At 41.1% G+C, this 13,610-nt stretch overlaps 1 protein-coding gene across 3 annotated transcripts in view; it reads right to left on the bottom strand.

Moving 5' to 3' along the window:
- The window catches only part of ARHGAP20 (Rho GTPase activating protein 20), a 132,013-nt gene extending 120,035 nt beyond the window's left edge, over positions 1-11,978 (bottom strand). The window contains exon 1 of one of the 3 annotated variants that reach the window (XM_017540030.2): positions 11,679-11,978. In XM_017540030.2, the coding sequence (XP_017395519.1) occupies positions 11,679-11,783 (105 nt within the window). In that variant the 5' untranslated portion in view covers positions 11,784-11,978. Of the gene's footprint in view, positions 1-11,218; positions 11,598-11,678 lie in introns of those variants that run through there. The other 2 variants (XM_017540038.2, XM_017540042.2) reach the window with 2 other exon arrangements.
- Between the last annotated feature and the right edge of the window lie 1,632 nt (positions 11,979-13,610).

Raw genomic sequence — 13,610 nt, 5'->3', positions numbered from 1 at the left:
TTTTTGACATGGAGTCTCATTCTGTTGCCCAGGTTGGAGTGCAGTGGCATGATCTCAGCTCACTGCAATGTTTAGTTTCATTCTTCTGCATATGGCTAGCCAATTTTCCCACCACAATTTATTGAATAAGATGTCCTTTCCTCATTGTTTATTTTTGTTGACTTTGTTGAAGATAAGTTGGTTGTAGGCATATGACTTTATATCTGGGTTCTCTATTCTGCTCCGTTGATCTATATGTCTATTTTTGTACCAGGACCATGCTGTTTTAGTTGCCATAGCCCTGCATTATAATTTAAAGTCAGGCAATATGATGCCACTGGATTTGTTCTTTTTGCTTAGGGTGGTTTTGGCTATTTGGCTTCTCTTTTTGGTTCCATATGAACTTTAGGATTTTTTTCCTAATTGTGTGGAAAATGAAATTGGTAAGTTGATAGAGATTGCACTAACTCTGTAGATTGCCTTGAAGAGTATGGTCATTTTAATGATACTGATTCTTCCAATTCATGAGCATGGGATGTTTTTCCATGTATCTCACCTACAATTTCTTTCATCAGCCTATTTTGTTAAGGGTTTTAATCAGGAAGGATGTTGGATTTTATGGAATGCCTTTTATGCATCTATTAAGATGATAGAATGCTTTTTGTTTTTAGTTCTGTGTATGTGATAAAACCCATTTACTAATTTGTAGATACTGAACCATCATTGCATCCCTGGAATAAAACCCACTTGATCATGATTAATTATCTCCTTTATGTGCTATTGGATTTGGTTTGCTAGTATTTTGTGCAGGATTTCAGCATCTATGTTCATCAGGGATATTGGCCTATAGTTTTCTTTTTCTGTTTTATCCTTCTCTGATTTTGGTATCAGGGAGATACTGGTTTCATAGAATGAATTAGGAAAGAATCTCTCCTCATTGATTTTTTTAGAAATTTCAGTAAGATTGAGTACAAATTCTTTGTACGTTTGATAAAATTCAGTGTGAATCTGTCTGGTCCTGGGCTTTTGTTGTTGTTGTTAGAAAATTTTTATTACTAATTCAATTTCATTACTCATCATTGGTCTGTTCAGGACTTCTATTTCTTACTGGTTCCATCTTGTAGGGTTGTATATTTCCAGGAATTTATCCACCTGCTTTAGATTTTCTAGTTGATATGCATAGAGGTGTTCATAGTAGTCTGTGATGATCTTTTGTATCTCTGTGTTACCAACTGTAACACCACCTTTATCATTTCTGCTTGTACCTATTTGAATTTTTTTTTTCCTTGGTTAACCTAGCCAGCAGTCTGCCATGTTTGTTTATCCTTTCAAATAACCAACGTTTTGTTTAATTGATCCTTCATGTCATTTTTTTTTTGTCTCAATCTCATGTACTTCTGCTCTAATCTTTGTTATTTCTTTTTTGTGCTAGCTTTGGGTTCCAACTGGTCTTATTTTTCTAGTTCCTTGAGGTGTGACATTAAGTTTTAAATTTAAGATCTTTCTTTTTGATGTAGGTATTTAAAGCTATAAACTTCCCTCTTAGTTCTGTTTTTGCTGTATCCCCGAGGTTTTGATACGTTGTGTCTCTATTTTCATTTGTTTTGAAATTTGTTTTTGATTTCTTAATTTCATTGTTTACCCAAAGGTCATTCAGGAGCAAGGTGTTTGGTTTCCATGTAGTGTGTGGTTATGAGAGTTCCTCTTGGTATTGATTTATAATTTTACTCCACTATAGTCTGAGAAGATACTTGATATGATTTTGATTTTTTAAAAAATTTATTCAGACTTCTTTAATGGTCAAGCATATGGTCGATAAAAGAGAATGTTCCATGCAGAGCTGAGAAAAATCTATATTCTGTGGTTGTTGGCTAGAATGTTCTGTAAATGTTTTTAGGTCCATTGGTCTACTGTTCAGTTTAAGTCCAGAGTTTCTTTGTTGATTTTCTGCCTTGATGATCTGTCTAGTGATATTAGTGAGGTTGTTGAAGTCCCCCACTATTACTGTATTACTATCTATGTTTTCTCAGGTGTAGTCATATTTGTTTTATGAATCTGAGTGTTATGGTGTTAGGTGCATATAAAATTTCAGATAGTTAAATCTTCTTGTATTGAAAATTTCATTATATAATGCTCTTATTTGTCCTTTTTTCCCGCTATTGTTGGTTTAAAGTCTATTTGATATGAGGATAGATACTTCTGCTCACTTTTGTTTTCCATTTTCTTGACATATCTTTTCTCACCCATTTACTTCCTGTCTATTGTGATTTGCCACCATTACTCTCCTATTCCTCTGGTGTCCTCCTTAGGGTTCTCACAGAGTAAACTCTCATTAGTTGTATACTAAGTGAATGAACTCACATATCCTATATCTGAGATTTTAAGGTGGTAATACAAGTGTGCCTATGTAGAAAAATGAAGTTGTAAACAGGTCACTGAAAAAAGTTTTGTTGTTTTATTTTCAACAAGGCAGAAAATGCTTTTTATATAAAAATCTGTCTGTAGACTCTCACTGGAATTTTAATTTCATGACAGCGAAGACATATAGTACTATTTCTGGAACCTCTATATCACTCTGAATCTGGTCACTATTAGTTCTAAGAGTGACAGAGATTAAAGACAAAGTATATCAAAAGGAAGGAACAGGATGAATGATTAAAGTTGAAGGTGAACTGCAATTTTTCATGCTTTGTTTTCTTTCAGTCACTTTATGAGGAAAAAAAATCAAGCATTTCAGTTGAATTCAAGTGAAATGATGTTGAAGTCACTTTCAAGCATTTAAGGATAGAATTTTAAAAAGGGAATCGGGAAAGCTTTCATAGAACTCTAAATTTTTAAGGCTTGAAAAAATAAGTCAGGCAATTTACAAATTAGCTTATTCAAACTTGACTACTAATTCTTTTGTGACTAGTCTGTGGAATTTAGTGAGCATTAAACTATTTCTGGTCTTCCTTACATGCCTATAGCATTTACTTGTGGAGACATATCCAAGCCACTGAACAATTTATACTTCAAAGGCACTGGCTCTGTAAAGGAAAAAGAGAATTACCTTTAACCTTGCACCTTGCTTCTGGGTCTTACAGTAACAACAAGGTTTTGACCACTAGGTAAGCTGAAGCTTCCTGCTATTGTCAGTTTGGTCTGTGATAAGTATGATCTTCTATTTACCTATAAATCATCACAACCAGACCAGTTTAAACATTTAAATAAAATAAATGTAATCACAGTACAGACTACTATAAATGAATATAAGTTCCTTTCTGAAGTTAAGAAAGAAATGATTTTACTTTTCAGCTCCTTCCTATTTCCGCAGGACTGTTACCACTTTGAAACACAACAATAAATGCGATAATCTATATAATGAAGAAGGATGGGCACTAGGCTAGGAGACATTAGACCTTAATTATGGACCTTAGTCCTACCAATTAATTTCTTAGATTTTCTCTAAAATGGACATAAAACCTGCCCTACTCACCACAAATAATATATATACATACACATAAATATATATATATACATATATACACACATATATACATATATATGAAAGTCTTCTGAAATGAAAAGCACTATGATAATGTAACATATACACAGTAAACTTTAAAGTGCTTAAGTGCTGTACATAAATAAATATAAGGATATTAGAATTTCCCTTATAAGTTATTCTTTGTTTCTTTGCCTCCATTCCCACACATGCAGGATTCTGGAGCATCGCTATAGGCCTTCAAGTTGGTTGGATTTTTTTCCTTTGGCAAAGTTTCCAGTTTTAACCTTTGATCACAGTAATCTTTAAGTAGCAACCTGGAGCAGGTAGAATCAATCACCAATGTTCTCTGCCTAAGAGTCTCTTATAGGGCAGGGCTCCACTACATTTTTCGCATAATGGTCCATATAAAATGATGTTATTTGTACAACCTTAACATCATTTGTACAACACTATGATAAACAAAGGGGCACCCTGGCTCGCCAGTATCCATCCACTTGCCTGAAGGCTAAGGGGCTAAATTTGTCAGACACATATGCAGCAGTTGGGAAGCTCTGCCTTACAGTAGCCCCTCACTGTCCTCAATGCAGAGGGGAAAAGTACTATGATCAAATCCTAAAACCATAATGGTAAAAAACAGACTATATCAAATAAGAATAAAAAGCAGATCCAGGTCTATCTAGATTCAGACATGGTATTACCTGGTAATGGCTACTGTTAAAGCTGAGGTTCAGAAGAGAGATAGAAGAGGAAATAAAAACACTCTCCTAGGTGTAAATTAAGACTCAGGTAAATAAGGAAAGCAAAAGGCCACAGAGCAGCTGCGTTTTCCAGATCTTTGATATGTGAGCTGATGTGGGCACACATACGTTCCATTTTCAGAGTCCACACACAAGAGACCAGACATCCAAAAACAAGTTTTACATTTCAGTTGTGTCATGTGACAGGTGTCTGTCAAAATTAGGTCAAGGCTGCTCTCAGCACAACGCTGACCTACAGTGCTGATGAGGCTATTTCTGCTGTCAGTTAGATGTTTCTAACATAAACTTGTCCTAGATAAAGAAAATAAGACTGAAACAAAATATAAAATAAACTGGGCTGTACTGCCAGCAAGCCTCATTATTGATAGCTGACCAAAGGCAATCATCTCTGCTCCCTTTCCAGCCTCCTACATTGTGAACGGAGTCTCCTATAAGTAAACAAAAGCTAAAAATCAAGCCTATCCTAGTTTGCTTCAGAAAACTGCTATAGTTGCCACTACCAAATTGAGCATTCTGTCTGCAGGCTTTCTGCACACATCAGGACCTCTAGAATCCCTGTGATCCTAAACACTTGAAGTAACAACAGAACAAGAGAGCAAACTTTTCCTTCAATGAACGTTTACTTTAAAGTTTTTTTACCAAATGCTCTGAAGACATGAGGGGTATGAAGCTCCAATGAATCATAATAAAAAAAATACATATTTCTTCAAAGCACTGTGCATATTATGAATATACAAGTGTTATGTATACACACATAACTTTGATATTATATCCCTATTTTTCTGATACTTATATTTTAGTGGCAATTTAAGTTGAAATCTAGTATATTTTCAGCTACAGACACCTTCTAGGAAGGCAAGTTTTACAATCACTTATTTTTGTTAAGTTGTATGTAGCCCTATAAGACATAACATGCCTTTACCTTGAAAAGAATAGCCACCAAGTCCTGGATGGAAAAATAAGAATTGTGAAAGAATTCAGACATCTAAGTTATTGATTGTAAAGAATTTTATTTCTGTAGGTGCCATCAGTTTTCTCAATTCTCCCCCATCTACTGAACATGTCCCACCTTTTTCCATGTAGCCCTTTTACCAAATCATAACCTGGGAGAATGCTGAAGGCACAGAGGGTGATAAATCGCTTTATGACAAGCTTCATTTTAGAACTAACAGCAACAACTGCACTAACTATTTAGGTATCTGTGACTTGTGAACTTTCAGTCTATGAATTACGACTGCCTATTAACTTAAGGGACTGAATCTTTAAAATTGATAATTACTTTTTCCACATGTATAAGAAGAATATCCTTAACTTTTTTTTTCATAAAACTATATTCTAGTCTATGAACTTTAGAGTCACAGAAGTTCATTTTTCTTTTGCTGTGGTAAAATGCACTATTGTATTCAAATTTTAAGTAAGAATAACTATGAACACAAAGTTTTTTTTCCCCCAGACTCAAGATTTGTGATATTTTTAACTGAGTTGAGAGAGTTTCAACTGGACTTCCACATGATTTTCCATAGTGGAATCATCTGAGACTTAGGATTCAGTGCACCCACACATAACTTTGAAATATACTCTTCTGAGTTTGTCTGGAGAATATGCCATGCTTTCCAATAGCAAGCAAGGCTGAGGTACCAGCATAGAGATCATGCCTGGCTAAAAGCCCTTGAAATACATCTGCCTTGTACAAAACATCTGAAAATGTCAGACACCAAGGTACAAAAATCACCGGAGTAATTAGACCAGTGATTGTGTCATTGATTATCACTATAAGTCAATGTTAACCGAATATTTACCTAATGGTAGGAGTGAACATAAGTAGGCAGAGAGGGTAGAAACACCACTCTCCAAAGAATGTATAATCTTTTTTTCAATTGAGAAAAGCCCCTCAACTGTACTTTTCTTAGCTGATTATGTATAATTCAAACCTACTCTACACTGTATCTTATGTTACAAACAATAAGAAATGCAGCAATAGTCTCATTGAAAACATAAATGGACTTGGAAGAACTGGGTTCAAATTCCAGTTTTGCCACTTACTACACTATAGCCTTAACATAGTTCAGTTCCGTCTTTAGGAAAAAATTAATACCTACCTCCTATAATTGATGTGTTTAAATACAGTTTAGCATTCACTTAAAGAGGTTTTTAAATTTTCTTTCCTCTTCCATAAGTTATAGCTAAACCTTGTATTTTTATTCAAGTTCCTGCCTCATGATCTTTGATATTTATGGCTTCCAATGATGACTGCTTTAAAGGATGGTATACATTCATATGCATGTACATGTTCTGATGTTAAATTTTAAAACTCAAACTCCTTTTGTTGCTTTACGCCTACTGTTACATGGTAAGATATACTAACAACTCCTGAACTTTTTGGGAAATGTTTTCCTTTTTTTAAAAAAAAAAAAATATATATATATATATATATATATATATATATATATATATATATTTTATTGCACTTTAGATTCTGGGATACATGTGAAGAGCATGCAGGATTGTTGCATAGGTACATACATAGCAATGTGGTTTGCTGCCTCCATCCCCATCACCTATATCTGGCATTTTCCCCCAGGTTATCCCTCCCCAACTCCCTACCCCCTGCTGTCCCTCCCCTAGTCCCCGCCAACAGACCCCAGTGTGTGATGCTCCTCTCCCTGTGTCCATGTGTTCTAATTGTTCAACACCTGCCTCTGAGTGAGAACATGTGGTGTTTGATTTTCTGTTCTTGTGTCAGTTTGCTGAGAATGATGGTTTCCAGGTTCATTCATGTCCCTGCAAAGGACATGGATTCATCGTTTTTTATGGCTGCAGGGAAGTGTTTTCATTTACATTTCATGACCCATACAAACTAACCTTGTGAGATGTGCAGTAGATGGGTTATTACCCCATTTTACAGACAAAGAAACAAAGTCCAATCAGTTCAGAGGACACATGAGGGACAACAGAGGCCATTCCTGATTAATCTAATCTTATTTTTATAATTCCAGGATCTTCCCTACCAAAACAATCTCATGTATCTAATTTCATACAATTTATTTTATGAGTAACACCAGAGAACAATTGAGTAGGATACTAGTTTAACTATGTGCATAATATTTTTCTCTGCATTGAAGAGTAAAACTAAAGCTTACTTACTAAGATGTTTAATTCATGCCCCAGTATAAGACACAAACATGGTCCAAGTTAGCCCTCGGGGGTGTTCTACCATGAGGTGTTATAAACAGATTTGGACCCAGAGAATTAGAAAGAAAAGGCAGAATAATGTTTACAACAGCAGCTGCTACATTCAAAAATGTTAGAACTATTTTAAAATTATTTTCCCTTGTCTGGCTTTCTGGGCCCATAAGTCTCTTTTCCCTAATTGAACACTCATCCTATTTAAAGAGTTTTCAATTAGTATGTGAAACCAAAAGGTCAGAGTATTTGAGTCTGATACAAATCATTCCTAACAAAAATGATTCTAATGTGTGCTTCCACTTCATTAAAACTATTCTGTGAAAATGTGGGTATCCTTAAGGATGTATTATTCCAGAATAATTGAAAGCATTATCTATGCTTTGCTTTCTCTATATGCGATTATAGTTTAGAATCCAATTTTTAGGAATTACTGTACAAATTTATTGTATATTCTTTTGAAGTGCCTCAGTGATAGAAAATCTTTGTCTTCTGAAAGTGGATTTGATTTTTGGAAACAGTGAAATCCTCTGACTAGTGAGTAAAAGTGAGTGAACTAGTTAGGCAATTCTGCCTGAAATTAAAATAATAAATGTGGCTATAAAATAAAGAGACTGACTTCATATACAGCATCTATGCACTAGCTCCTCAAACATACCTAACCTCAGGACCTTTGAACTTACTGCTCCCACTTCCTGGAATCTTTTTATACCACAGTCTTTTTAAGCCATAAAAGAGTTAAGGGACACTTAAAAAAGGCCTTCCCTGAACACCCTAATGCAGAATGGTCTAGCTCAACAACCACATTTGTCTAACTCAGGGTTATGTTTATTCCTTTTAATAACAGTTATCGCCATTTATTATTTTTTTTTGGTCTCTTCCTCTGACCTGTGCTGTCCAATACAGTAGCCAGTAGACACATATGGCTCTTTAGACTTAAATTTAAATTGATTATAATTAAGAAGCTTACAGAAAAAAAGGACAAATCGTACTTCACCAAAAATAAGTAGTTCTATTCTTTTGAAAGACACAGCTAAGAAACTAAAAAAGACAAGTCTGGGAGAAAACACAAAGCTGGGCAAAATATTTGGATACCTCATCAAAGATAACATATGGATGACAAGGACATGAAAACATGCTCAACATCACTTGTCATTAAGGAAATGCAAATCAAAACCATTAGATACCACTTTGCATGTACTAGGATGACTGTAATCAAAAAGGCAGATAATAGCAAGTGCTGGTGAAAATCTGGAGAAGTTGGACCCATATACACTGCCAAGGGGAATATAAAACCACTTTGGAAAAAACAACTGGACAGCTTCTTAAAAGGTTAAATATATACCTAAAATATGACTAAGCTATTCCACATCTAAGTATTTACTCCCCAAAAATGAAGTCCCTGCAAAGACTTGTACATGAATGGTCACAGCAATTTTCTTTGAAATAGCCTAAAACTGGAAATAATCCAAAATGCCTAACAACAGATGAATGGATACATTGTGGTCTATCCACATGATGGAATACTGCTCAGCAATAAAATGAACTACTGATACATGCAAAACCATGAGTAAATCTCAAAGTAATTGTACTGAATGAAACAAGCCAGACAAAAAAGAATATAAAGTATGATTACATTTACATAAAATCTTTGAAAATGTGAATTAACCAACTAACAGAAAACAGACTTGCCTGGAAATGGGGAGGGAATTAAGGAATTAGAAAGGGACATGAGGAAACTTTGGGTGTGACAAACATGTTCCTTACCGTAACTGTGGAGGTGGTTTCAGAAGTACATATATGTATGTCAAAACTTATAGATTTACTTTAAATATGTGCAGTTTATTGTATTTCACTTATACAAGTGGCTGGAGAATACATAAACAAGCGGGGAAGTGTAGATGAGGTGGGAGAAGTAGACAGGGCCAAGAAAAGAGGTCTGATTTTTTTCTTTATAAATGTGATGAAAAGCCACTGCAGGATTCTAAGCAGGTGAGCAATATGATTAATTTACATTTTAAAAGATTATTCTGGTGCTAAGTGGTGACTGGATCAAAGAAGGGCAAGAAAGATGTTAGGCAAGTTTAGAAATTTCTCCAAAGGTTCAAGTGAGAGATGATGGCTTGGCTTTGACTACATTGGCAATAGCGGAAATGAAGTGGAGAAATTCAAGACACATTTGGATTGACAGTAGCTTCTTTGATGAATTGGTTGGTGCAGAGGTAGGAAATGAGTTGAAAATAAACCCTAGAGTTTTGGCTTGAACAACTGGGACACAAAGGTATGAATTACAGTTATAGGGAAACTGCAAACAGTAAATGCCAACATTTATTAGGTGCCTATTACATGTCATTATTCACTGAATTTCACATTTAATCTTCCCAACAATGTTGGAAAGGTAGGTACTGGTTAGTTAATGTGTGAACCTATTAAGTTTCAAATAAATGACAGCATCTTAGGGATAGTGGCTATGATGAGTAAAAAGAATGTGGGGAAAGAGCAAAGCAACCCTTCATTTATTGGACAAGTATTACTTGAAAAATGATAATAAAGCTCCTCTTTAATGCTTCCCCTCTTTGGCAGTGTTACCCTTAGTAAAAAAGGAAGAAAATTGTTGAGAAAACTAAATCTTTGATTTTCTTCCTATTACTTACGTCTACAAAAAGAAAATGTTTTAAGTTTTAAAATGTATGTCAGTAAATGTAGGGCTAGCCTGATAAATTCACGTTTTATTTGGGAAGACTTGATTACACACACACATACACACACTCCCTCCATCTCCGAAGGGGAAAAGCGACAAGGACAAACCACAGCATCAATACATCAAAGGCCCAACTGGCTTTACAGACCATACATCATCAAGTTCACGGACACCTCTAGATGGCTCCGTGACACGGTCAGGTCCTTGGGAACTCCCACACATTTCTATACTCGCCACAAAGATCGTCTCTCTTCAACTGACCTCTAGCCAACCCAAGTTCCTGGTGGGAGGATTTATGAAAGGCAGTAAAATCAGGACAAGCAGGGAACCTGCGTAACCTCTTTAAATCGCTAACGATGCAAATGCAATCCCTTAAGATATTTCTTAAGGAAAAGCTAGAAGATGCCTCCAATCGCAACTTGTTTCTAGGAAAGCTGGAAGGGCACCACTAAGACAAGGAAAAAAATAAAAAGGCCAAATATCGGAACATCTTATGCCGGTGTTGGGGTGGAGGCGGCAGGGGATAGGCAGGCAGGACTAGAAACATCCAAATCGATTCCTTAGGGAGCTGAACGGCCGAGGCTGGCAGCTCGCGACCCACGTGCACTTGCTCAGGGAACCGTTCCAACGAAACCTGACCCGGATCGGAATCCTCCCAAAGCACCGCGGCCGTGTTTATCGGAATGGAACGCTACAAGTTGTCGCCTGCATCCCTCCTCCCAGCTTTGACAGGGAACACGCGCTGCCCCCACGCCCACACCAACACCCGGCTCCCTCTCCAGCCTGGCCAGAGTCCCAGAGGCCAGGGGACCAGCGCAGGGAGAAGGTCCCCGCCTCAGCCCTCAGGACCCCCAACCACAGCCCACCCGCCCCCAGCCGCCCGGTTATAGGCCCAGCCAACCTCCATGTCCCGGTACTGTCGACCGTTAACATCCACAGCCGCCCCTCCAACTGTGACCCCCACCTCGGAAACCCAGAATCATCCAGGGCCCTAATGTGGGGGGCAGGAACCCGCCTATACCCGACCCCTGAAAACTGCCACGGGGCAGCCGCGCCTCGGCTTGCAGGTGAGGGGGCAGAGCCCACAGACGCCGCAGCCCCGCCGCCTACCTTCTTCAGCGCCAGCTGCCGCTCCCGGGCAGACATCACCGGCCCTGACTTCGGGGCCCCGCCAAAGGGCAGTGCTCGCCCAGGCCACTTCAGGGGGCCCAGGGGCACAGCCAAGGGTGGGAGAAAGGTGATTCCCCCCACGCCAGCCCGCGCGCCTCGACTGAGGGAGGAGCCGGGCTGCCGATCCGGCGGCGGATGGAGACGGGAGGGAGGCTGCGGGGTCGCTCAGGGAAAGATTAAGGCTCTAGAAACGGAGAAGCGGGCGCTCCGCGGGGGGCGGCGGCGGTGCCAGCCGTCACGGGCGGGAAGTGTCCTGGGACTCACGTTAGGGGCCGCGAGCCTGGAGCGTCAAATCTCCGCGGCGACCGCCTCGCGCGGTGCTGTGGCAGGCGCGGAGGGCGCGCGCCGGGAGTGGGGGCTGCGGCGGCGGAGGGCACGGGCCCCCGCTCAGCGTCCTCACCTTCTTGGTGCCGCTGCCTCCCGCGAGCCGAGACACTCCTGTCAGGGAAGAGGAGCGCCCCGGCTGTCCCCCTAGAGTCTCCTGCTGGGGGGACATCGCTTCCATGAAGAAAATCTTCAAGTAAATCCCAGCGCAGGAGGAGGCTACACGGTCATGTCCGCGGGCGGGCGGCCGGAGGGGCGAGGACGCGCTGCCCGAGGCGCGGCTGCCGTGCTCAGGCAAGGAGCCGAGCTCCGGGTGTGGGCAGCGCGCCTCCCGTCGGGGCCATGTACCTCCGCCTGCGCTCGACACCGCGGGCTGGAGGCAGATGCAGCGGCGACAGCCCGTCAGCGCCGCGGCCCGCCCCTCCGCTCCGGGCGCAGGGAGTGAGAGGCCCGCCTCGGGCCCGCCCCCTCCGCTGTGAGTTCGGGGTGGAGGAGACCCGCCGGCGCAGCCCTTCTCAGCGCTCCTCCCGCCTGGCCCCTCCTCGCCGTGTCCCGGCCTTCGGCGCACCGGGCGGGCGTCTCTGTATGTTAGCGCACCGGCCACAGGCTGATCTTCTCGGTCGGTGACTCCGCGTGGGGGCAGCCCGCAGGAGCTCACCGGCCTGTGTTACTCACGGGGCCCTCTAGTGCACGGATGCGCGCCTCTCCCGCCACCTGCCCACTCCCACCCGACTCTATCCCTTCCAGCGCCGCGCCTTGCCCGCGGGGAAGGGCGCCGCTGCAGCTGGTGCATCCGCGGAGCGGTGGCGACCTCAGCCAGAGCAGAGGAGTTGCAGTGATTCCTGCCTCTCTTTCAGCGGACTGCGGAGGGGATCCCTCTCCCCACCCCCACCCCCACTCCCACTCCCGAGGCCTTGGGATAGGGTGGTACGTCGCAGAGTGTCGCGGCTGTACAAATTTGGAAGCCCACAGCATCGCCTGACCTCTTGTGCAATTGCGAACGCTAGCCTTTCCCGTAACCCTTGAACGGGCTTCTGCAGCCGGTCATGTCAGCCGCCGCTGCACATTTGCACCCGCGGTTTCCGCTGTCTGCGGGCTGCAGAGACTGGGGCATTCCAAATGTTGAAAGCGCAATGAAGGAAAATGCAGGCAGAGCGAGGACGCTGAAATTTGGCTAAGCAATTGAGAAGGCTACAATATGTGGAAGTGTTTATCAGATATCTGCGCCGAGAGCATAACTTCCTGTCAGCCCAAATAGTGACAAAATTTTTTTAAAGGTCAAAGAATAATGAGAGGGAGGGGATTTGGAGCTGACCCGCGTTGAGCTGAGTGTTGCTGCACTTTGCAGGGCTGGTTGACTGGTACGGATGATTCGGATGATTCGGTAGATGGCATTCTTCCCTTGGAATCAGGACTAGAGAAGTGGTGGCGGATTAGTGAGGAAGGGCACCACACTATGATATTAGGGTGTGGAAAGGTTTTGGTTTGCTTTTGTGGTAAGAAGAAAAAAATCGAAATTCCTGCCAGGTTGGGTTGTTATTAGGACAGGTTGTAGAATAATAGGGCTCTGGCCGGCTCTGTTCCAAGGAATGGATGCTGTCCAACACACGCGCGCACACACACCATCACCACCATGCCCAGGAATTGTTTATTGTGGAAATAATGGGGGGGGGGGGAATGTTCCAGCCCGTTTTAAGCCTTGTCCACATCACATTGTTTAAAGGAGGCTTACATAGGCTTTATAAATGACACACACATATATAAATCACATGTGATTTATAAATAATTCATTATTGTGTTTGTATATGTGTGCATATACATACACTGTTTTTCATGATGACTCTCTTTTTGCGGCTGAGACCCATGTGCAGCGACAGGACTTTGCCCCCACCATGGAGTCTGTCACGCATGCTACACTGCAGAGGGCTCTGCAGTTTCTTTCATTCCTTGCTGAAATCATCCACTTATAACTCGTTAGCCTCTTTTATTTCCTATCATAAATGAACGC

The sequence above is a fragment of the Cebus imitator genome, unplaced genomic scaffold, assembly GCF_001604975.1.
Source record: "Cebus imitator isolate Cc_AM_T3 unplaced genomic scaffold, Cebus_imitator-1.0 Scaffold7, whole genome shotgun sequence".
NCBI lineage: Eukaryota > Metazoa > Chordata > Mammalia > Primates > Cebidae > Cebus > Cebus imitator.
The sequence above is the reverse complement of the archived record's forward strand: the minus strand, read 5'-3'. Positions and strand labels throughout refer to the sequence as shown.